General features: G+C 36.7%; 1 protein-coding gene and 1 pseudogene across 3 annotated transcripts in view; one reads left to right on the top strand and one right to left on the bottom strand.

The window, feature by feature from the left end:
- The window catches only part of LOC111150826 (acyl-CoA binding domain containing 6), a 200,649-nt gene that overhangs the window by 103,039 nt on the left and 74,506 nt on the right, over nt 1-23,104 (top strand). For all 3 annotated transcript variants that reach the window (XM_022508448.1, XM_022508450.1, XM_022508449.1), the window contains exon 6: nt 746-835. In XM_022508448.1, coding sequence (XP_022364156.1) covers nt 746-835 — 90 coding nt within the window. The remainder of the gene's footprint in view (nt 1-745; nt 836-23,104) is intronic.
- Nucleotides 17,914-18,321, bottom strand: LOC111150827 (annotated as a pseudogene).

Below are 23,104 nucleotides of genomic sequence, written 5' to 3'. Positions count from 1 at the left end.
AAATACTTGGGGCACCTGGGTGGCCCAGTCAGTTCAGAGTCTGTCTTTGGCTCAGGTCATGATCCCAGGGTCCTAGGATTAAGCTCCACATCAGGCTCTCTGCTCAGCAAGGGAATCTGCTTCTCTCTCTTTCTCTGCCTCTCCCCCTGTTCATGCTCGCTCTTTCTCTCTCTCTCTCTCTCAAATAAATAAATAAGTAAAATCTTTAACAAAATAGAAATACTATATGATTCTACCTCCCCTCCCTCAAGTACTGTAGGATCCGATAATTTTGCTACTGGATACTTACTCAAAACAAAAACACTAATTTGAAAAGATAAGTGCACCCCTCTGTCTATTACAAAATTACATACAGTAGCCAAGATACAAAAGCAGCCTAAGTGTCTATTGATAGATAAATGGATAAAGAAGTTGTGATATAGCCGTATGTATACACAACCCCCCCACACACAAATGTGTGTACAATTATTACGCTCTTGTAAAAAATGATGAGATTTTGCCATTTGGCAAGACAATATGAATGGACCTAGAGGATATTATGCTAAGTGAAATAAATCGGACTAATAAAGACGAACACCATATGATTTCACTCATATGTGGAATCTAAAAAATAAAATAAATAAAAGAAAAGCAGAATCAGATCTATAAATATATACAGATCAAACTGATGGTTGTCAGAGGGAAGTGTGTTTTACTTGGCCTCGTAACAGGAATAACAAATTCATTTCTTTTTTTGTGTTTTTAGGGCAGAGCTCTACTCCATTGGGCATGTGATCGAGGACATAAAGAACTAGTTACAGTCCTGCTACAGTATAGAGCTGATATTAACTGTCAGGTAAGACTGATGAAGAGGGGGAGCTTTTTTAAAAAATGGAGGTAAAATTCACGCAACAGAAAATTCACTGTATTAACCACTTTAAAGTGTATAGTTCATTGACATTCATACAGTTAATAGTGTTGTGTGACCGTCGCATTTTCATTACCCCAGAAAGAAACCTTGTATTTGCTAAGCAGTCACCTCCTATTTCCCCCTATCACAGACCTTGGCAACAACTAATCTGCTTTCTGTTTCGGTGGATTTGCATATTCTGGATATTTCATATAAATGGAATCTAATCAATGGCTTCTTTTTTTTTTTTTTTTTAATTTTATTTATTTATTTGACAGACAGAGATCACAAGTAGGCAGAGAGGCAGGCAGAGAGAGGGGGAAGCAGGCTCCCTGCTGAGCAGAGTGCCCAATGCACGGCTCTGTCCCAGGACCCTGAGATCATGACCTGAGCCGAAGGCAGAGGCTTAACCCTCTGAGCCACCCAGGCGCCCCTAATCAGTGGCTTCTTTCACTTGGCATAATGTTTTCAAGGTTCATCCATGTAGCATGTAACAGTACTTCATTCTTTTTTTATGGCTAAATATTATACTTTTGTACAGATATACCTCATGTTGTTTATCATTTCATCAGTTGATGAACAGTTGAGTAATTTTGTTTTTTGGCAGTTGTGAATAGTTGCTGTGAGCAATTCTTGTATGTGTTTTTGTTTGAACACTTGTTTTCTGTTTTCTTGGTTCTGTACCTAAGAGTAGACTTTTGGAGTTGTATAGTAATTTGATGTTTTTGAAAAGGAACCTCCAAACTATTTCCACAGGAATCACACCATTTTACAGTCCTACCAGCAATGCATGAGGGTTCTAATTTCTCCACTGTTTTGCCCAATTTATTTTTCTTTTTTAATAGGCATTATACTGGGGGCAAAGTGTTACCACATCTTGCTTGATTTTGATTTGCATTTCCTTAACAACTGGTGCTGTTGGTATCTTTTCATGTACTTATTAACAAAGTCTGTATCTCCTTTGGAGAAATGTGTATTCAAGTCTTTCACCCCTTTTTAAATTGACTTGTTTGTCTTTTTGTTGTTAAGATGTAACTTATGTACTTTATGTACTCTGGATAGTAGTCCATTGTCAGACACATGATTTGCAGGTATCTTCACCCTTTCTGAGAGTTCTTTTCACTTTTTTTTTTTTTTTAAGATTTTATTTATTTGTCAGAGAGAGAGAGCAAGAGTGAGCACAGGCAGATAGAATGGCAGGCAGAGGCAAAGGCAGAGGGAGAAGCAGGCTCCCTGCTGAGCAAGGAGCCTGATGTGGGACTCGATCCCAGGACGCTGGGATCATGACCTGAGCCGAAGGCAGCCGCTTAACCAACTGAGCCACCCAGGCATCCCTCTTTTCACTTTTTGATAGTATCTTTTGGTGCACAGGTTTTTTTTGTTTTGTTTTGTTTTTTTGTTTTTTAGGTTTTTAATTTTAAGTTCAGTTTATCTATTTTTTCTTTTGTTGGTTGTGCTCTTGGTGTCATACCTAAGAAACCATTGTCAAATAAATATAAGGTCATTAAGATTTACCCTTATGTTTTCTTTCCTTTTTGTTTTTATTGTAGTGAAATATACATAACATAAAATCTACCATTTTAACCATTTTTAAGTGTGCAGTTCTGTGGCATTAAGTATGTTTAAATTGTTCAGTCATCACCACCATTCATCTCCAGAACTTTTTCTTCTTTCCCAACTGAAATTCTGAATTCCTAACTAACTCCCCATTCCCCCAGCTCCTGGCAACCACAATTCTACTTTACACCTTCATAATATTTTCAGGGATCATCCGTGTTGGTAGCATGTGTCAGGATCTCCTTCCTTTTTAGGGGCACCTGCCTGAGTGGCTTAGTTCATTAAGCGTCTGCCTTCAGCATGGGTCCTGATCCCAGGGACCCAGAAAGTCAAGCCCCACATCAGGCTCCCTTTGGGAGAAGTCTGCTTCTACTTCTCCCTTCGCTCCTCCCCTGCTCCTCCTCCTCCCCTCCCCCGCTCGTGCTCCCTCTTGCTCACTCTCAAATAAATAAAAAAATTTAAAATTTAAAAAATAAAATAATTTCCTTTCTTTGAAAAACTAGATAATATATCATTATATGTATATACCACATTTTGTTTATCCAAATATCCATCTCTAGACACTTGGGTTGCTTTCTCCTTTTCACTATTATGATGAATCCTCCTATGAGCATAGGTAACAACTGTTTATTTGAGTCCTTGCTTTCACTTCTTTTTAGTGCATAACCAGAAGTAGAATTGCTCGATCATATGGTTATTCTTTGTTGAATATTTTGAGGAATCACTGTAGCATTTTCCACAGTGGCTACACCATTACACGTTCCCATCAGCCATGCACAAGTGTTCGAATTTCTTCACATCTTTACCAACACTTGTTATTTTCTGTATTTGTGATAATAGGCATCTTACTGAGTGTGAAGTGGTATCTCCCTGTGGTTTTAATATGCATTTCTCTGATGACTGGTGATGTTGAACATCTTTTCATTTGTTTATTGGCCATTTGTATATCTTGTTTGTATCCTTTGCCCATTTTTAAATTGAGTTGTTTGTATTTTTTTAGGTTGTAGAAATTCCTTATATATTCTGAATGTCAATCCCTTGTCTGATACACGATTTGCAAATATTTTCTCCCATCCTGTGAATTGTCTTTGACTGTATTGATAGTGTCCTTTTATGCACAATAGTTTTAAATTTTGATGAAGTCCGCCTTACCTATTTTTTCTTTTGTTGCCTGTGCTTTTGGTATCATATGCAAGAAATCATTGCCGAATTCAGTATTTTAAAGCTTTTTCCCCTATGTTTAAGAGTTTTATAATTTTAGATCATATGTTAGTCTTCGACCCATCTTGAGTCAGTGTTTGTATATGGCCTAAGGTAGGGGTCCAGCTTCATTTTTTTGCATATGGTGGTCTGTTTTCTCAGCATCATTTGTTGAAATGTCTTTTCCCCATTGAATGGCCTTGGAACCCTTGTCAAAAATCCTTTGATCATATATGTGAGGGTTTAGGCTTCATATCTATTCCATTGATCTTTATTTCTGTCTTTGTGCCATTACCACATTGGTTTGATTACTGTAGAGTTGTAGTAAAATTTGAAATCGGGAGCTATGAGACCTCCAACTTTCTAACCCCGAGATTAAGAGTCACATGCTTCTCCGACTGAACCAGAAAAGATTGTTTTGGCTATTCTGGGTTGCTTAATAAGATGGATTTTTTTTTTTTTAATTTCTGCAAAAAAATGTCATTGGGATTTTGATAGGGATTGCTTTGAGTCTGTAGATCAGTAAGGAAGTATTGGCATCTTAACAATGTTAAGTCTTCCAGTCAGTGGGTTGTTTTTCCATTTATTGGCTTCTCTAATTTCTTTAGGCAGCATTTTGTGATTTTCAGTATAGAGTTCTTTCACCTCCTTGGTTAAGTTTATTTCTAGGTATTTTATTCTTTTTGATGCTATTTTCAGTGAAATTGTTTTCTAAATTTCCTTTTCGGATTGCTCATTGTTGGTGGTTAGAAACACAACTGATTCTTGGATGTTGATTTTGTATCCTACAACTTTGCTGAATTCGTTTATTGGTTCTTAAAGCTTTTGTGGAATCTTCTGGGTTTTTTACACATAAGATCATTTTTGTTGTCTATAAACAGATAATTTTACATCTTCCTTTGCAATTTGGATTCCTTTTCTTTTTCCTTTTTTTTTTTTTTTTTTAAGTAATCTGTACACCCAGCATGGGGCTCAAACTCACAACCCCAAATCAAGAGTCACATGCTGTACAAACTGAGCCAGTCAGGCCCCAGGATTCTTGCTTGCTTGCTTGCTCTGACTAGGCATTCTAGTACTGTGTCAAGTAGAAGTAATGTAAATGGGTATCCTTGTCCTGTTCTAGGTGTTTACTTTTTAATTTAGGATAGTAGATATAAAATGCTTTTCTTTATGTAACATTGATTGCCATATATATCCATTCCAGTCTAGCCCTTTAGGCCTTATGAGATCATCCTGGCTCTTTTCATTAAGCCTGAAATTTTTTAGTTCTAACTATACTCTCCATTTCGCTCTAAATTTCTTTTTGACCTAAAAGAAATCTCTGGTTACTTTACTGATCTACCTTCTCCCATTTCAGCTCATTTTATCCATTCTCATACTATTATATTCATCCTCATCTCCATTCTTTCTGTTTTTTAACTATTACAGCCACATGGGAAAAGCCTAATTCTGATTAATCCAATTACCTGCCATTTACACATGTACACCTAGTCTCTGGGCAAAGCTAGAAAAAAAAAATACAACTCATATGGGTATGATATTATCATAAATTATGGTGTCCATCTTTAATTTTGCCTGAAAAGTCTTAGGGTCCTTTTCATTCTTAGATTATCTCTCATTTCACAGAGAATAGGAGAAAGCTTTATCACCAACCCAGATTTCAGCCAGTAGGTCCAAAAGCATAGATCTCTTCTTCTGAGGCTATCCCTCAGACACTTCAGAGTCACGGTAGCTTCCACTGAACCTACCATCTTTCAACAGCTGCCACTGTTGGATGGTGCCTCACTGCAGTTGGCACCGTCATCCAACCAGTTTTCCAGGGACCGTCCGTGATTCTCCTCTCATTTTCATACCCATTCCAGTCCTGTAGGTTCTGCCTTCTAAGTATACTTCCAAGTCTACCCACTTCTCTATTTCAACATTTCTAGTACACAAGTTCAGCAGTTCTGAACTCTATTTCTACTTCTAATCTTGATATCCTTCAGTATATTTTCCATTTTTCATCTGGAGAATCTTTCTAAGATGCTAATTTGCAAATGTTTTCTTGTTTAGCTTTGTTTTTCTAAGGCATAATCTTAATTTCTGTGCCCTGGAAAGGTCTTCATGATCTTACACCGCCATTTATTTCTCAGTGAGCTCCTTGCTTGTACCCCATCCCTGCTGTGCTAAACTTCATTTTGTTGAAGGACTTGACATGCTGCTCACCTCTTGGCCTTTATATTTGCTGTTTTCTCTCTTCCTCATTCTCCTTCCTGTGCCTCAGCTTATACATCACTTCCTCCAGGAAGCCTTCCTTTGCTTGACCACTTAGACACACCCAGTAGTTTATAGCTCCCCGTTCTTAAGTTCCTCAGAGATTTATTACAGTGCAATCACTTTGTATTATAATTGGCTGATTACATGTCTGTATTTTCAACACTACCATATATAGGTACTAGAGTTTGGTTATATCACCAGTGCCTCGTATAATATCTGACATATAGTAGATGCTCAGTAATTATTGAATAAAGTAATATTGGCTTGTAAAGAAGTTGACAAATTTTTGAAAAAATAGAACTTGAGTACCAGAAAGGACCTAAGCATTTACTAGTACTTTTTGGGTGTCCTTGTTGCTTTATCAGAAGAAATACTTCTTTTCCCATTAGATACATGTGCGTTCTTCTTGGGCCAGTTCCCTAGCTTTGAGTCATTGGTCATATCATAGCCTGCTACCATAATTTGCCTTGAAGTATATATTTTTTTCTTTTTTTTTGTAGGTACTGTGTGTTTAAAAAAACCCCTCGGGGTACCTGGGTGGCTTAGTCGGTTAACATCTGCCTTCGGATCAGGTCATGATCCCAGGCTCCTGAGATCGAGCCCTGAATTGGGCTCCCTGCTCAGCAGGGAACCTGCTTCTCCCTTTGCCTGCCACTCCACTGCTTGTGCTCTCTCTGTCAAATAAATAAATAAAATCTTTAAAAAAAAAAAAAACTCAAAAATGCAAAAGACTCATTTTTTTATTTATTTATAATTTATTTGACAGACAGAGATCACAAGTAGGCAGAGAAGCAGGCGGGGGTGCGGGGAGGGAAGCAGGCTCCCCGCCAAGCAGAGAGGCCCAATCCCAGGACCCGGGATCATGACTCAAGCCCAAGGCAGAGGCTTTAACCCACTAAGCCACCCAGGTGCCCCAAAAGACTAATTTTTAAAAACTTCCTCGTCAATATTTCCCAGCCACCCAGTTCCCTCTTCTGGAGACAGATCTCTTACTAACTAGTATATATCCATGCAGGATATGTTTTATATATATATATATTTATATGCACACACACATACATATATATATATATATGCACGTACTGTAGCAATATGATGCAAACTACATACACCATTCTATATAACTTGCTTTATCTCAGAGATTGTTGGATATCAGTACTGATAGTGCTGCCTTACTCTTCTTAATGTCTGCATAATATTCCTTTTTAGAGATGTATCATAATTTATTTAACTTGAGCAATGTGTTGGGCATCCTTTCCTGTAACCAAGAACCATCTGTATTTCATTTTCTGTGAAGCATCTGCTCATATGTTTTGCTCCGTTTCCCATTGATGTTTTCTTCTTAATTTAGAGGAACTTTTTTTTTTTTAGATTTTATTTATTTATTTGACAGAGAGAGACACAGCAAGAGAGGGAACACAGGCAGGGGGAGTGGGAGAGGAAGAAGCAGCTTCCCGCTGAGCAGGAAACCTGGTAGGCGCTCAATCCCAGGACCCTGAGATGATGACCTGAGCAGAAGGCAGATGCCTAACAACTGATATCCACCCCAGGCGTCCCTAGAGGAACTTTTTATATATTAAGGAAAATTAGCACTTTGTGATAAAAATATTCAAGTTTCCCCCCCATGTTTCCTTCTTGTTACTATGATCATTTCATGGTTTCCTTGATCCATGTAGAATTAATTTGTGTCACATGTATGTAATATTTTATTTTTTATCCAGATGGTGCCAGCTTTATTTTTGTATAGATGATTAATCATTTGTTCAGTAATGTTTATTGAATAATCTTTACTGATTGGAAGTATCTTTCTTTTTTCCATATTCTCACTTCCTCTGTATATTTCAGTGTATTTCTGGTGCTGTTTCCTATTCCATTGCTCTGTTTTTCCATTCATGTACTTGTGCTATGATGTTCTAAGGATGATAGCTTCAAAATATTTTTTAATATCTGGTAGGATATGTTTCTTCACTACTTATTGAGAAATTTTCTTGTGATTTTTTACTTGCTTATTTTTCTTTATGAATTTTAAATCATGTTTCCATCCCTTGCTTCTCCTATCCACTACCATAAAGTTAAGTAAGTTAAAAAACAAAACGAAGTATTGGTGCACTCGTGTCTTTTATTTGGCTTGTGTTGTTAGGGGGTATTTTGGAGGGAAATGTTCCCAAGTTAGCAATAGTCTGAGGTTTTTGTCGAGGTTTTTCTTGTATTATGTTTGGTTAATATAATAAGACAAACAATCCAAAAACCACCTTTTGTGGCCTTATGGAATACTCTTTACAGAACGCCAGCTTTAATGCAAAGTAGAAGTTTCGTCTAGGCTTTTGGATGGATATTTAGGACTATGTACAGGCAGTTTTCTTCTTGATGTCTTTGTATTCATAGGACTGTATCTTTATATTGCGCCTAACCTCTATTTTCCTTTGCTATTGACAATCCTAATCCATACGACCTAGCTTCAGTTAAGGGAATGCTCGTGGCTTTGTCAGTCTGGATTGCTAACATGCTTCCAAGTCACAGAGCTTTTGGAGATGAGCTCTCAGAATAGCTTTCCCCTTGTAATTTCTTCTTTGGTTTTGTTATTGAAAACTCTTTTCAAATATAGACAATACAAACATAATAAATGGAAAGAAGGGTTCATCTCCCTCATGATTCAATCTTTCTTAAACAACATTATTATTGACTGGCCTATTGGTTGCCAAAAAGGAAAATCAATTTTATTAGAACTATTTGCTTGGCCACAGATCTTGGTACTAACCCAGCAGAGACAGGCTGATGTTATCAACTATCTGAAGACTAATTTTTACCATTAGCCTGAAACAGAGTCGTAATTAGAGATATGTCAAAGTCTGCTCCGTGTTTTTCTCTCATTTTTTACCCGTCAGTATATCTCTTATGTACTTTTATTGCATTGCAATTTCTATGTTCTGTGACTGATGGAATTGGAACTTTTTATTTTATTTCTAAGGAAGATCCTTTATAGATTTCATTTGTTATCTGGCAGTATTATGGACACAGTTTTGTCCTTCCATTGCTTGGTATTGATTTTTAGTTCAACTCTGGAAGTTAGGTTCTTAACCATATTTGAAATTAGGATATGGGTTAAATACCCACACACACACCCCACAGACCTCTTGAGTAATTTTGGTCTTTGAAGCCCTGGAGAAAGATTAAAACTACTCCCAAAGCGCACTGAATGTATTTGAGTGCTGAAGATTTACTACTAGGTTTTCTCAGATTTACTGTAAAGTAATGTTAAGGAACTCAGCAGGGTTGGGGGGAGAAGTGGGAGCATCTGTGGTGTTAAGTGTTTACACGGTGTACTAGGTGTTAATGCAGTTCAAGTGGAAAATATTTTGAGTTGTACTGAAATGTTTGAGATTTGGTGATTTATAAATTACATAAACTTTTGGTTTACGTAATGGCAGAGAGCACCATGCCCTCTCCGTGAATGCCTCGGTGACTATGTGTTGTAAAAGATTTCAAAAACATGAGATTTTTGGGGTGCCTGCGTTGCTCAGATGGTTGAGCGACTGCCTTTGGCTCAGCTCGTGATCTCAGGGTCCTGGGATCGAGCCCCACATTGGGCTCCCTGTTCGGTGGGGAGTCTGTCTCTCCCTCCCTCTCTGCCACTCCCCCTGCTTGTGCTCTCACTCTGTCAAATAAATTTTTTTAAAAAATTAAAAAGAAAAAAAAAAGATGTTAACTAAAGTTATTTTGGTGATCATTTCACAGTATATACAAATATTGAACCATTATGTTGTATATCTGAAACTAATATAATGTTGTATGTCAGTTACATCCCAGTTTAAAAAAAAAGGGTACTGTGAAATGAACGAATAAATGAATGAATCTGAAAAAAAGAAATTCTATCTTCGTAGTATGAAATTCTATCTCCTCTTATGTAGTTTTGTGAAATAAATAGAAAATGTATTTTTTAAAGAAGTATAGCAGTAATGACAAGTCTACATTTCACTAGGGTGTTATGGGGCTTAAATTAAGGACAGTAGCCTCTCCACCTCAAGCTGTCTGGCTGCTCCTGACCACGTCTACTCCTTCTCCCCAAGTCCACCAAGAATATTACTGCCAACAGAGACTTCTCGAGACTGCTGTTCATTATGTCACTGACCCTCAAACTCTCTATGACTGCATTGCGCATAAGACAAATTCTAAACTTTCTAGATCTGAATTCAGAATTCTTCATTATCTGAAAAAAGACAGAAAACAAACAAAGAAACAAAGTCATGAGAAAAGTATAAAGCAGTAAGTTAAACTATCAATAATTCTATTATGTGTGTGGGTTGGGGGAGGGGTAAACTATAAAACAGTTTTTTGTTTTTACTCTGTACTAAGCATTTTATGTGTTTTGTCTCTTTTAGTCATTGCATCAGTCCTGTAATGTAGGTATATTGTTACCTGCATTTTACTGGTGAAGAAACAGGAGGTTGGGAAGTCCTAGAGCTAATAAATGACAAAGTTTAGATTTGAACATGTCATTCTGACTCTAAAGAAAGCCCAAACTCTTAACCACTCCACTGTAAAGTTTGAGTACATTTTATGCTCATCTTTATTTTCTCTGCTTACACATGTATAACATATTTTAAAGCTATTCGGTTTGGGGCACCTGGCTGGTTCAGTGGTAGAACATGCAACTCTTGACCTTGGGATCGTGAGTTCGAGCCCCATGTTGGGTGTAGAGATTACTTTAAAAAAAAATAAATAAATAAAAATAGAAATTATAAAAAGATATACTTGGTAAGTATTATACTAGCTTTTCTTTATTATTTAAAAGAATTGACATATAAAATACATTTAGTGAGATACATACAGTACAAAATTCTTAAGGACACAACTTAATACACACACACACACATCACTAGTGGGTTTCTTTCCTTAAGCAACTTCCTATCAATAACAATCCTCCCACTCCCACTCTGAGGGAACTATTATTCTGACTTTTATTGCCATCAACTAGTTCTACCTCTTCTTGTAATTCAAATACTTGTAAGATATATATTATTTTGGATCAGGTTTACTATGCTCAATATAACACGTGCTCCACATAACATACATACATCTTGTTACATATGTCATTTGTTCTTTATTGCATTATAATTTTTTTATCATGTGCATACATATACCACAATTTATTCTCCTGTTGATGGACATAGTTTTTTTTAGTTTTTGCTCTTCAGTTTAATGAATATTGGCTATTATGAATAAAGTGGCTATAAACATTTTACATGGGCGTATAGACATATGTTTTCATTTCTCTTGGGTATATACTTGGTGGAATTGCTGGATCGTACGGTAACTCTGTGTTTAACTTTCTGAGGAACTACTTATGGTTTTAAGAGAGACCGCCCCATTTTACGGTCCCACCAGCAATGCATGAGAGTTCCAGTTTTTCCACATCCTTGTCAGCATAGCCGTTTTAGCGTATTTCACTGTGGTTTTGATTGTCATTGTCCTAATTGTTAAAGACGTTGAGGATCTTTTCCTCAGCTTATTCGCCACTTTTGTATGGTCTTTGAAAGGTAAATGTCTTTTCAGATCCTATGCCCACTTTTTCTTTTTTAATTGGGTGAAAAAAAGGCCACAGAAAGCACAATAAGGTTTTTTTAGAAACAAAATCTATTGAGGGATATCATGGACTCAGGGCCAGCCCTTTTGAAGTGAATCATCATTTGTGTCTCTTGTTTCCATCCTCTCTTCTGAGATATTAATCTGGGTGAAATCGCTTTGAAAGGACCAATAGTGGTAACCTCAAAGGGAAAATATGTCATAACAGAAGCCTGAAGGGTGTGAGTACAAGGGAGTAGGTTGGGGACCTTGCTTAGGTGATGGTATTAGTAGTAGGATAAATGAAGTAACTGACTGAATCAGACCTTTTATTTTGTTTTTGGCAGTTTTCTTTTAATCTCCCTAAATTCTCTAGCCATCATTCAGAGGGACCCCCCCCCCCAAAGAAAAGGTACTAAGTTAGTTTCTATAGGTGTTCTCTATACCTCAAACAGCTAGAGCAGATTAATATTAACTTTGTCTAGAGGAAGGGAGGGAAAACTCAATGAGAAAAAAAATCAGAGAGGGGGACAAACCATGAGAGTCTATTGACTCTGGGAAACAAACTGAGCATTGTGGAAGGGGAGGTTGTGTGGGGAGATGGGGTAACTGGGTGGTGGGCATTAAGGAGGGCACAAGATGTGATGAGCACTGGGTGTGGGTGTTATACGCAACTGATGAATCGTTTAACACTATATCTGAAAATGATGTAGTATATGTTGGCTAATTGAATTTAAATTTAAAAATCCATATGGAAAAAAGTAAAAAAAAAAAAAAAAGTCCCCATTTTAAGAATTTGGTTGTCTCTTTATTATTGAGTTGTGAGATTTATTATATATTATGAATAAAAGCCCCTTATCAGGTACATGATTTGCAAATATGTTCTTCCATTCACTGGATTGTCTTTTTACTGGCATAATAGTATCCTTTGAAACACAAAAAGTTTCAATTTTGATGAAGCCCAATATATCTAGTTTTTCTTTTGTTTGTGTTTTTTATGTCATTTTAAGAAACTTGTTTAATCAGAGATCATAGTGATTAAGGCTTTTTCTTCTAAGAGTTTTACATAATGTTATCTCTTACATTTACGTTTTTGATTAATTTTGAGTTGCGTATGATGTGAGGTAGAGGTCCCCCTTTACTCTTTTACATGTGGGTCTCCACTTGTTTCAGTGTCATTGGTTGAAAAGACCATTCCTTTCCCCCCATTGAATTGTTGTAGCACCCTTTCCAAAAGTTATCAAACCATAAATATGAAGATTAATTTCTAGATTTTCAGTTCTCGTCCATTGGTTGATATGTCTGCCGTTATGCCAGTACACTTCTTTTGTTAAATTTATTCCTTTGCTGAGATTTTCTGCTTTTCTCATTTATTTCAAGAATGCTCATTGAAATATTTTATGACTACTACTTTAAAATTCTTGTCAGATAATTCTAACATCTGAGTCACCTTGGTGTTTGGTGTATATTCATTGCCTTTGCTCATTCAAGTTCTGATTTTCTTGGTTCTTGATTACTATGGCTTTGTAGTATGTTTTGAAACTGAGAAGTGTAAGCTCTCTGACTTTATTCTTTTCTTTCAAGGTGGTTTTTGCTATCCTGGGCCCTTGGATTTCCACATGAATTTTAGAATCAGCTTACTTATTTCCACAAAACAAAAAGCATCTGAGATTTGTATAGGGATTGCATTGAATCTGTAGATCAATTTGGGGAGTAGTGCCATTTTAAAATATTAAGTCGTCTCATCCATGGAATGTCTTTTCATTTACTTAGGGCTTGTTTAATTTCTTTCAGTGATGTCTTGTAGTTTCTAGTGTATAAGTCTTACACGTCTTTTGTTAAATTTATTCCTAAGCAAAGGAATAGAAGATATAAAAAGAACTAAATGAAAATTGTAGAACTGAAGACACAATAACTGAAATAAAAATTCACTGAATGGGCTCAATACCATAATGGAGATGACAGAGAAAAGAATCTGTTAACTTGAAGTTTTATCAGTGGAAATTATCTGATTTAAAAAACTAAGAGAAGGTAGATGGAACAGAAATCAACAGAGTTTCCAGGACCTGACAGTTACAGAAGATTTAGGATTTTTTTTTGTCATCTGAGTCCCAGAAAGAGAAGAAAAACAGTGTGAAGCTGAAAAGTATTCAAAGAATAATGCAGAACACTTCCCAATTTGAGGAGTGACATTACAGATTAAAGAAGCTAAGCGAAACCAAACCAGATAAATCTGAAAAATTCTGCGCTGAACATGTCAAAATCAAACTTTCAAAAATTAAAGAGAAGAAAACATTGAAAGCAACTAGTAGGAAAGAATATGTTATTTCTGTAGGGAAACAGTGATTCAGATGGTTTTTCGTGGAGAAAATAGGCAATACATTTTTCAGGTGCTGAAAGAAAATCCGTCAACTCAGAATTCTATAGCCAGTGAAAATACCTTTTAGGAATTAAGGTGAAAAAAAGACATTCTTAGATGAAGAAAAATGCAGAGCAAATATTTGTCGCCCACAGATCAACTCTAAAAGAATGGCTAAGTGGAAGTTCTTTAAAGAGAAAGGGAATGATAACAGGAGGGAACTTGGAACATAAAGAAGAGAAACAACAAGGGCACCTGGGTGGCTGAGTTGGTTAAGTGACTGCCTTTGGCTTGGGTAATGATTCCAGGGTCCTGGGATTGAACCTTGCATCGGGCTCCCCGCTCAGCAGAGAGCCTGCTTCTCCCTCTCCCTCTGCCTGCTGCTCTGCTTACTTGTGCTCTGTATCTCTCTGTCAAATAAATAAAGAAAATCTTTTAATAAGGGAGAGAGAACAATAGAATGTATGAAAATAGGGGTAAAAATAATCTATCATTTACTCTTGATTTTTTAATCTCATCGAATCAAAAATTTTTAACATCATGTGATGTTAAAAATCCTACTGATCCATAGGAAATATTTAAGACAATTAAATTGGAGAGGGGAGCATGTCTAGTTGCAGCTCCAAAATTAAAGAACATGGAAATATCAGTCCTTACAACAACAAAAATAATAGTGGAACATATTGACAAGACCGATGTCAAGGAGCTTATTGTAATTTCCTGGTTTCAGGTCATTAATCCATTTTGAGTTGATTTTTGTGTGTGGTGTAAGATAGGGGTGTCAGTTACTGAGAGATTGTCTTAAAATTTCCAATTATGATTTATTTATTTTCTTTCTTTTAGTTATGTTCCTTTTCATAAACCTTCAAACTATGTTATTAGATAAAAATTTAAGAACTTGTTGAATTGACCCTTTTATCAGTAAGAAGTAGCTATTTTAAATTCTATTAATTTTTAGTGTCTTAAAATATACTTTGTTCAATGTTATGTAGTTATATCAGTTTTTCTTTGGATAGTGTTTGCCTTACATATTTTTTCTGTCCTTTAAATTTTTTTTTAAGATTTTATTTATTTATTTGACAGAGAGATAGAGATATCTGGAAGTATAGTTTCTCTGGAGGCTTGTAGAGTAGAGGGCTGACAGGGTTGGTTTCTAGTGTGACCTCTAGTAGTGGCTTGCAGAAAGCTGTGTCCTCACATTTGTCCTCACATGGCCTTTCTTCTGTGTGCTCACAGAGAGGTCTCTGGTGTCTCCTCTGCTTCTAATAGGACAACAGCCCTGTTGGATCAAGGCCATGCTCCTATAACCTCATTTAACCTTAATTACCACCATAAAGGCCCTGCCTCCAAATATAGTTACACTGGGGATAAGGGCTTCAACTTAACAAATTTGAGGGGAACATAATTCAGTTTATTAACACTACGTCTGTATATTTAAAGTGTGTTTCTTGTAAATAGCATGTAGGTCTTGGTTTTTATTCAGATCTTTATCTTTTAATGGCAAAGTTTATTTACATTTAATGTAATTGGTGGTATTACTCCATTTAATTTGCCATCTTTGTTTTCTGTTTCACCTGCTTTATGTTTCTCTGCTTTTCCATTCCCAAATTTTTCTGCATTTTTAAGTATGTTTTTATTATTTCATTTTGCCTTGTTTAATGGGCATTTGCTATTCCTTTTATGATCATTCTTTTAGTGGTTGTGCTAGGAATGATAAAATAGTACCTTATTACAGTCTGCCTTAAATTAATGCTTTTGCCTCCTTGTGAATTATGTAAAAATCTTAAAACAGTACAATTCTGGTTTTTTTTTTCCTGCTTATGTTGCTATAACTGTGATATATTTTTACTTCTGTATTTGCTACATATGTCACAGGATACTGTTTTGGCATTGAACAGTCAAGTCTTTTATCTTTGTGCACATAAATGATGCTTTTTCATTACTTCTTTTTGATGTTTTTTCATTCCTTCTTGCACTTTCCTGATTTCATCTGGTATCATTTTTCTTTTGCCTGCAGAACTTACTTTAGTATTTCTTTTAATATTGACTTCTAATGATAGGTAACTTCAGCTTTAGTTCTCTGAATATGTCCATTTCACTTATTGTTTAAAAAGATAATTTTGCTTGATAGAGAATTAATTCTCTGTTGGCCACTTTCTTCTTTCTTCCCTTCAGAGTTGTCATTCCATATTCTGCTAGCTCTCATGTTTTCTTTTAGAAGTTAGCTGTAACTCTTACTGTTCTTACCCTGTTGATGATGTCTTTTGGTCTGACAGCAATTAAGATTTTCCCAATATATATCATTTTCTAGCAGTGACTGAGTAGGTGCTGTTGTTAACTCTGCTTGGGGTCCACTGAACCTTTTGAAATACCTTTTCTTGATTTTGCAAAATTTTTCACTGTGATATCTTCAGATATTCTGCTCCATTCTTTTCTCTTATCTGGAAGTATAGTTTCTCATATTTTGGACCATTTGTCATGTATTCTAAAAATCATATATTCTCTTTTATTTTTATTGTTTTATTTTGCTTCTTAGTTCTCTAAGTGCTCCAGTTTGGATAATTTTTGTTGACCCATCTTTGCCTTTAATAATCTTATTTTCTGCTGTTAAGTTCTTAATTACATTGAGTTCTTAATTAAAAACATTGTAATTTTCAGTTTTAGAATGACCATTTGATTAACTTTACCTGATCCCCTTTTATGTTGAAATTTTTCATCTTTTGTTCATTTTTTTCATGTATTTGCAATAATCATTTTAAAGTTCTTTTTCTTAACTTAAATAGCTGAATCTGGGGGCACCTGTGTGGCTCCATTGTTAAGTGTCTGCCTACAGCTCAGATCATGATCCCAAAGTCTTGGGATCGAGCCCCACATCAGGCTTCCTGCTCAGTGAGAAGCCCCTTCTTCCTCTCCCACTCCCCCTGCTTGTGTTTGCTCTCTTGCTGTCCCTCTCTCTCTCTTGCTGTCAAATAAATAAATAAATAATCTTTAAAAAATAAAAAATAAATAAATACCAGAATCATCTTTGAGACTGCTGCTTTTGGCTCTTCTTTATTGTTTATGGATCACAATTTCCCACTTGTCTCCATATTTCAATAATTTTTTATTTTGAAACAATCTAAATGTATACAAGCAAGAGTGGTTTGAAGGTTAAGGTTTAAGGTTTGAACCTTAAACCTTGAACTAGAAGAGTATTTTACCAACATTATGCCCTATCACCCCTATAAAAACAAGGACATTCTGCTATATAACCACAATACAACTGTCATGATCGGAATATTATTACCGTCATTTAATCTTGATACATTACTTAAATTTTGCCAGTTGGCCCTTGAGGGTCTTTTTTTTTTTTTAAAGATTTATTCATTCTATTTTTGATAGTTTCATGTGCTTTAATAGCAAACTTACAGGAATAGCACAGAAGACAGACAACATTAAAAACTACATGTAGGACAATTCAGAAAAGTATAACTAATGATCTGTATGATAAAAGTGCTACAAATACCATTTAGTTGCTGTCAAAAAGAAATCTACTTTTTTTTTTAAAGATTTTATTTATTTATTTGACAGAGATAGATCACAAGTAGGCAGAGAGAGAGAGAGAGAGAGAGGAGGAAGCAGACTCCCTGCTGAGCACAGAGCCCGATGCAGGACTCGATCCCAGGATCCTAAGATCATGACCTGAGCCGAAGGCAGCGGCTTAACCCACTGAGCCACCCAGGCGCCCCAAGAAATCTACTTGTTTTTAAAAAATCCAAATGCTGGCATTGTCCAGAAAAATTTAACAGGTTTATTTGTAATTGTTATAAAGTTGAACTGAAACTTTATGAAACAGAATGTTTTACTGAAACATTTTGACTTGCATTAATGCTTTATGTCCCTGCATTTATATTAAAAATTGACACACAATTGAAAATGGAAAAACCGCCAATACCTCATTTCTGTCCCCTATTTTTCCATTTGCAATCATATACGTAGTTACCTTTTGACCCTATGCGAAAAAATATCTAACATTCAGAACTACCAATAACAGGAAGAAGGTAATTTTTTTTTTTTTAAAGAATGACATGTTTTCCATCATAGTGGATTCTTAAGCACATTCTGCACGTGTGTGGTGTGCTAGCTGGAGGTCTTCCAGCGTGACCGTGACACATTTGGCATGGATAGCACACAGGATGGTGTCTTCAAAGAGGCCCACCAGATAGTCCCCACTTGCCCCCTACAAAGCACCACTAGCTGCACTCTGGAAGCACAGATGTGTTTTGAAGTCCTGAACGATTACGCACACCAGACGCTGGAAAGGCAATTTGCAGATCTGGTCAGTGGACTTCTGATAACGTCTAATTTCATGGATTGCCGCAGTACCAGGTCTGTACTGATGAAGTTTCTTCACCCCTTCAGTAGAGGGCGCACTCTTGGGAGTGACTTTTATAGCCAGTTGGTTCCTCCATGCTTTACCACTGGTCGATTTGCAGGCAGTCTGCTTTGTACAAGCCATGGTACAGAAACCTCCTTACTTACCCCCTTGTCCTTGGGCTGGAGCTCAGCAAGCTAGAGGCAGCACTTATTCATTCTATTTTAGGGAGCAATACAGTGGGGAGGGGCAGAGAGCGAGGGAGACAAGCAGACTCCCAGTGAGCACAGAGACCAACTCAGTGCTCCATCCCAGGATCCTGAGATCATGACCTGAGCTGAAACCAAGAGTCAGAGGCTCAACTGACTAAGCGACCCATGTGTTGCCCTAGAGGGTCTTTTATAACAAAAGCATTCAGTTTAGAATCACACAGACCAATTATTTTTTAGACTGTTTCTCATTGGGATTTTGTCTGATGTTTCCTCCTGATTATGTTTATGTTATGCATCTGTAGAGGGATGTTGTAGAAGTGATACTGTATCCTTGTTGGAACCTATCTGATAGCACATACTTTCCATTTGCCCCATTACTGATGTTTATTTTGATCACTTGGTTAGGGTGTTATGTGCCAAGATTCTTCATAGTAAAATTACTTTTGTCCCTTTTTAATACATTACTGTTTTGTTGGAAAGATACTTAGAGATATATAAATATCCTGTCCTCATCAAAACTTTAACTCATGCTTGGATTCGTAGTTTGGATTCAGTTTGGATTCATAGTTCCCTATTCTATTTAATATTATAATATACTGTTATCATTATTTAAATTTATGCTCAAATTATTCCAGGTTTGTCCAGTGAGAGCCCTTCAGTCTGGCTCCTGTGTCTTTTTGACATATGCCCTTAATTCATTGGGAATTTTCACACTTTCTGGCATAACAAGAATTCCAGTTCATCTTGAACTTTTCCCTTTCCCAGCCATGGAAACAGCAGTTTCTCCAAAGATATGTGGTTCATTTTAGTAGAGGATGGTATTTAGAAACCAAGATCTGAGTAATAGGTGTGCTCATTGCTGTTGGGCTATCACTCATCCCAGACTTAAACACACACACACACACACACACACACACACACTAATATCTATGTTCATTTTTCTTTGTGTGCTGTGTTTGTGTTTACCATAAGTTCACACCAGTACCTCTATTTCCAGTTGAATACCGCAAGATTCATTCAATTTTTCTATATTTGTAACTCTCTTTCTCTGACAGTGAGATGCCTATCTCTCATTATCTTCTCATATTTACTTACTTGATCAATCTCCCAGTGTGTAACCGGTCTCTTATTGCTGTTGCCACCCCCTGTCCTGCATGGGTGTCCTCATCATACTGAAGTTCTGAGAGTTTGCTCAGACCACTTTCCTGGAGGATGATGTCACACCTCGTGATCGCTGACACTCTGAGATGGTTTACTTTCCCATGGGAATTCCTTCCTCAGTCAGCTTAGGCTTCAACATCCAATACCTTGCCAACCTTTTTTTTTTTTTTTTAAGATTTTATTTATTTATTTGACAGAGAGCACAAGAGAGCACAAGTGGGGAGAGCAGCAGAGGGAGAGGGAGAAGCAGCTCCCCTCTGAGCAGGGAGTCCTGAGTGGAAGGCAAGTCCTTAACTGACTGAACCACCCAGGCACTCCTCTTTCTAATCTTTTTAAGGATATCTTCTTCAGTCCACTTGGACTCTGATACTTTGTTCCAGTCCATCTTTTGTCTGGACATCTTCCTCATCCTGCATGATCCCTGACACCTCACATTAGGCTGCTGCCACTCCCAGTGGTCACCTTCATTATCCTAGTTAGTCTCTAATACCTTGCTCTATACCATGACTTATCCCCTCTTCTTTACCCTTCCATTCCTACAGACACCTGCTTCATTCATCCTTACCTATGGTCTTAAAACTGAACTATTCACTAAAAGAAAAGGAAGAGCTATATCTCATAATTTTTTTATGGTATTGTTGCACATTGTGTATAAAGAAGAATGAAGACTGAAGTCAGTGTTATTTTCCCCCAAGAGAGGGCACTCCTGATCCTCCCTGAGATATTGATTGAGGAGCTGATCACCTCAGGCCAATGAGGAAGTAAGCTAGGTTGGTGCCCTGTTGTAGCTCTAGTTATACCTCTGCTTTCCTACATATCTGGGGAAAGCTTCTTAGGCTGTTGCTTGTGAGCCTGTGGGTCTCTGCCTGCCTGCCTTGAAAGACTGATGAAGACTTGATCTGATTGTTTCTGCTTTGAGCTTTTTTCTCTAGCATCCTATCTCACACTGCTTCCAAATTTTGGCAAATGTGTTTATCCTGAGATTTATTGTTTGAGGTAGGCCCCCTTCCTCAAGCGGGGCTGTCTCTCTCAAATATTGCAAGATAACAGAATCCTATGTGTTCTTTTAAAAACTATGATTTCCCACACGGCCTCTGAATTCAGAAATTAAACCATGTGGGAAAATAGCACTTTGTATTTGGGACTTTTGAAATTTTTCAGTTGTTGAGCCAATCCCAAACAACCTCCAAAAGTTTTGCTGATTTTATTTTCCCCAGTGTCATCATTTTATTTGAGCCACTCTTAATCTTTAGCGTTTACACAGAATCAACAAATACCCCTAGGTAAGAAAGCATCAGGAGAGAGCTTGTTCTCTCTCTCTCTTTTTAAATTTTTTTTGAGAACCTGTTCTCTGAATAGCTCTCTGATTTAGTTCACTCAGTCCTTTTTACTTTCATGACTCTTTATAAGTACAGCTTTTCAGTTTACCTAACTTTTTAAAATTGTTGCGTTAGAAAAATTGTATCTTCTTACATCTTATTTGCAACCAAAAAACAGCCATACATGTGGTTTCTGTGCTTCTTTTTCAGTTAATGTTCTATTATGAGAATTTTTCCATATCATTGAATTCTTTTAAAGTTTTTTATTGTTCTTTTTAATGGCTTATCAAACTGAGGGCCTTATATCCCTGGCAACAGTGGCATACATTACACATGCAAGAAAACCTGAGAAGCCAGAGTGCCTGGGTGGCTCAATTGGTTATGCGTCTGACTCCGGCTTGGATCATGAATTTGGGGTTCTGGAATCAGGCCCTGAGTCAGCTCCATGCTCAGTGGGGAGTCTGCTTCTCCCTCCACCTCTTTCTACCTTTCCCTCTGCCCATCTCCCTGCTCATCCTCTCTCTCTTTCTTTCTCTCTTCCCCCCACAAATAAATAAATCCTTAAGAAAGTAAAAAAGTAAGAAAATTAAAATTTAATAAAAAAGAATATATGAGAAACCTTAAGATGAATATGGTGCATCTAGAAGTAGCTCTAAAAAATCATTTTATAGGTAAACAAACATAGATATATAATTGTGAAATAGGATATAAAATGTACACACATTACTCAGATAAAACAAGATCTCAAGGAAATTTCTCGTTTTCAGTAAGTCTGTATAGTCACTTAAGATATTCTTCCATTTTTTTGGACAAGAAGGCAGCTGGAGCTGGCAAGGTCACCAAGTCTGCCCAGAAAACTCAGAAGGCTAAATTAATCTTATCCCCAATACCTGCACCCCAGTGTTAATCAGTGGTGAGAGAATAGTCTCGGAACTGTTTGTGTCAATTGGCCATTTAAGTTTAATAGTAAAAGACTGGTTAATGATTACAGTATATCGTAAAACCTCCAGAAGGAAAGAAGAATGTTTTGTGGACCATTTGTTTTTTAACATTTTTAAATTGAGATATGTCTTAAAATCACTGTTAATCATTCAGTAATGTAGTTGTTATTGCCTATGTTTGAATAAAGTTAAGCTTTAGTTATTAACGTTGTCTCTTCAGTTGAGATACGTTCATTGTATGATATGATTGTGTTGCAGATTTTCTCCCAGTTTTTTCAGTTTTCTTTTAACTTTCTCTATGGTATCTTTTGCCATATAAAATTTTTTAATTTTTATGTAGTCAAATTTATCAGTCTTTTTATTGCCCGTGGATTTTTAGTCATGGTAAGCTTTTTCTTACATCAAGGTTAAACGAGGAATTCACCCATGTTGTTTCCTGGCATGTGTATGGTTTCGTGTTTTATAATCAGATCCCTAAATGTATGGTGTGAGATATGAGCCCAATTTTGTTTTTTCCCAAATGGCTTCCCAGTTGTGTTAGCATCATTTATTTACAAGGCCATCCCCAAGGTGCCACCTTTGTCCTGTACTAAATTTCCATATGTGTTTGGATTTGTTTCTGGGTTTTATAGTCTATTCTTCTAGTCTCTTTGTTCACCCACCAATACTATGCAATTTGATATAGGGGCCTCATAGTAGGTATTGATGTCTGAAACAGCGATCCCTCCCTTATAGCTTTTCCTTTTAAATGTTTTCCTAGCTATTCTATACATTTATTTGTTTGTTTTATATGAACTTTATTTTTTTTATTGTGTTATGTTAGTCACCATAAAATACATCATTAGGTTTTTTTTCCATTTTATTTTATTTCTTTTCAGTGTTCCAGCATTCATTGTTTATGCACCACACCCAGTGCTCCATGCAATACGAGCCCTCCATAATACCCACCACCAGGCTCACCCAACCCCCCACCCCCTTCCCCTCCAAAACCCGGTTTGTTTCTCAGTGTCCAGAGTATCTCATAGTTTGTCTCCTGCTCCGATTTCCCCCAATTCACTTTTCCTTTCCTTCTCCTAATGTCCTCCATGTTATTCCTTATGTACCACATGTAAAGGAAACCATATGATAATTGTCTTTCTCTGCTTGACTTATTTCACTCAGCATAATCTCCACCAGTCCCATCCATGTTGATGCAAAAGTTGGGTATTCATCCTTTCTGATGGCTGAGTAGTATTCCATTGTATATATGGACCATATCTTTTTTATCCATTCATCTGTTGAAGGACATCTCAGC

Source organism: Enhydra lutris, unplaced genomic scaffold (assembly GCF_002288905.1).
Source record: "Enhydra lutris kenyoni isolate GAN:26980312 unplaced genomic scaffold, ASM228890v2 scaffoldscaffold24, whole genome shotgun sequence".
Taxonomy (NCBI): domain Eukaryota; kingdom Metazoa; phylum Chordata; class Mammalia; order Carnivora; family Mustelidae; genus Enhydra; species Enhydra lutris.
This window is presented reverse-complemented; position numbering and strand designations above follow the sequence as displayed.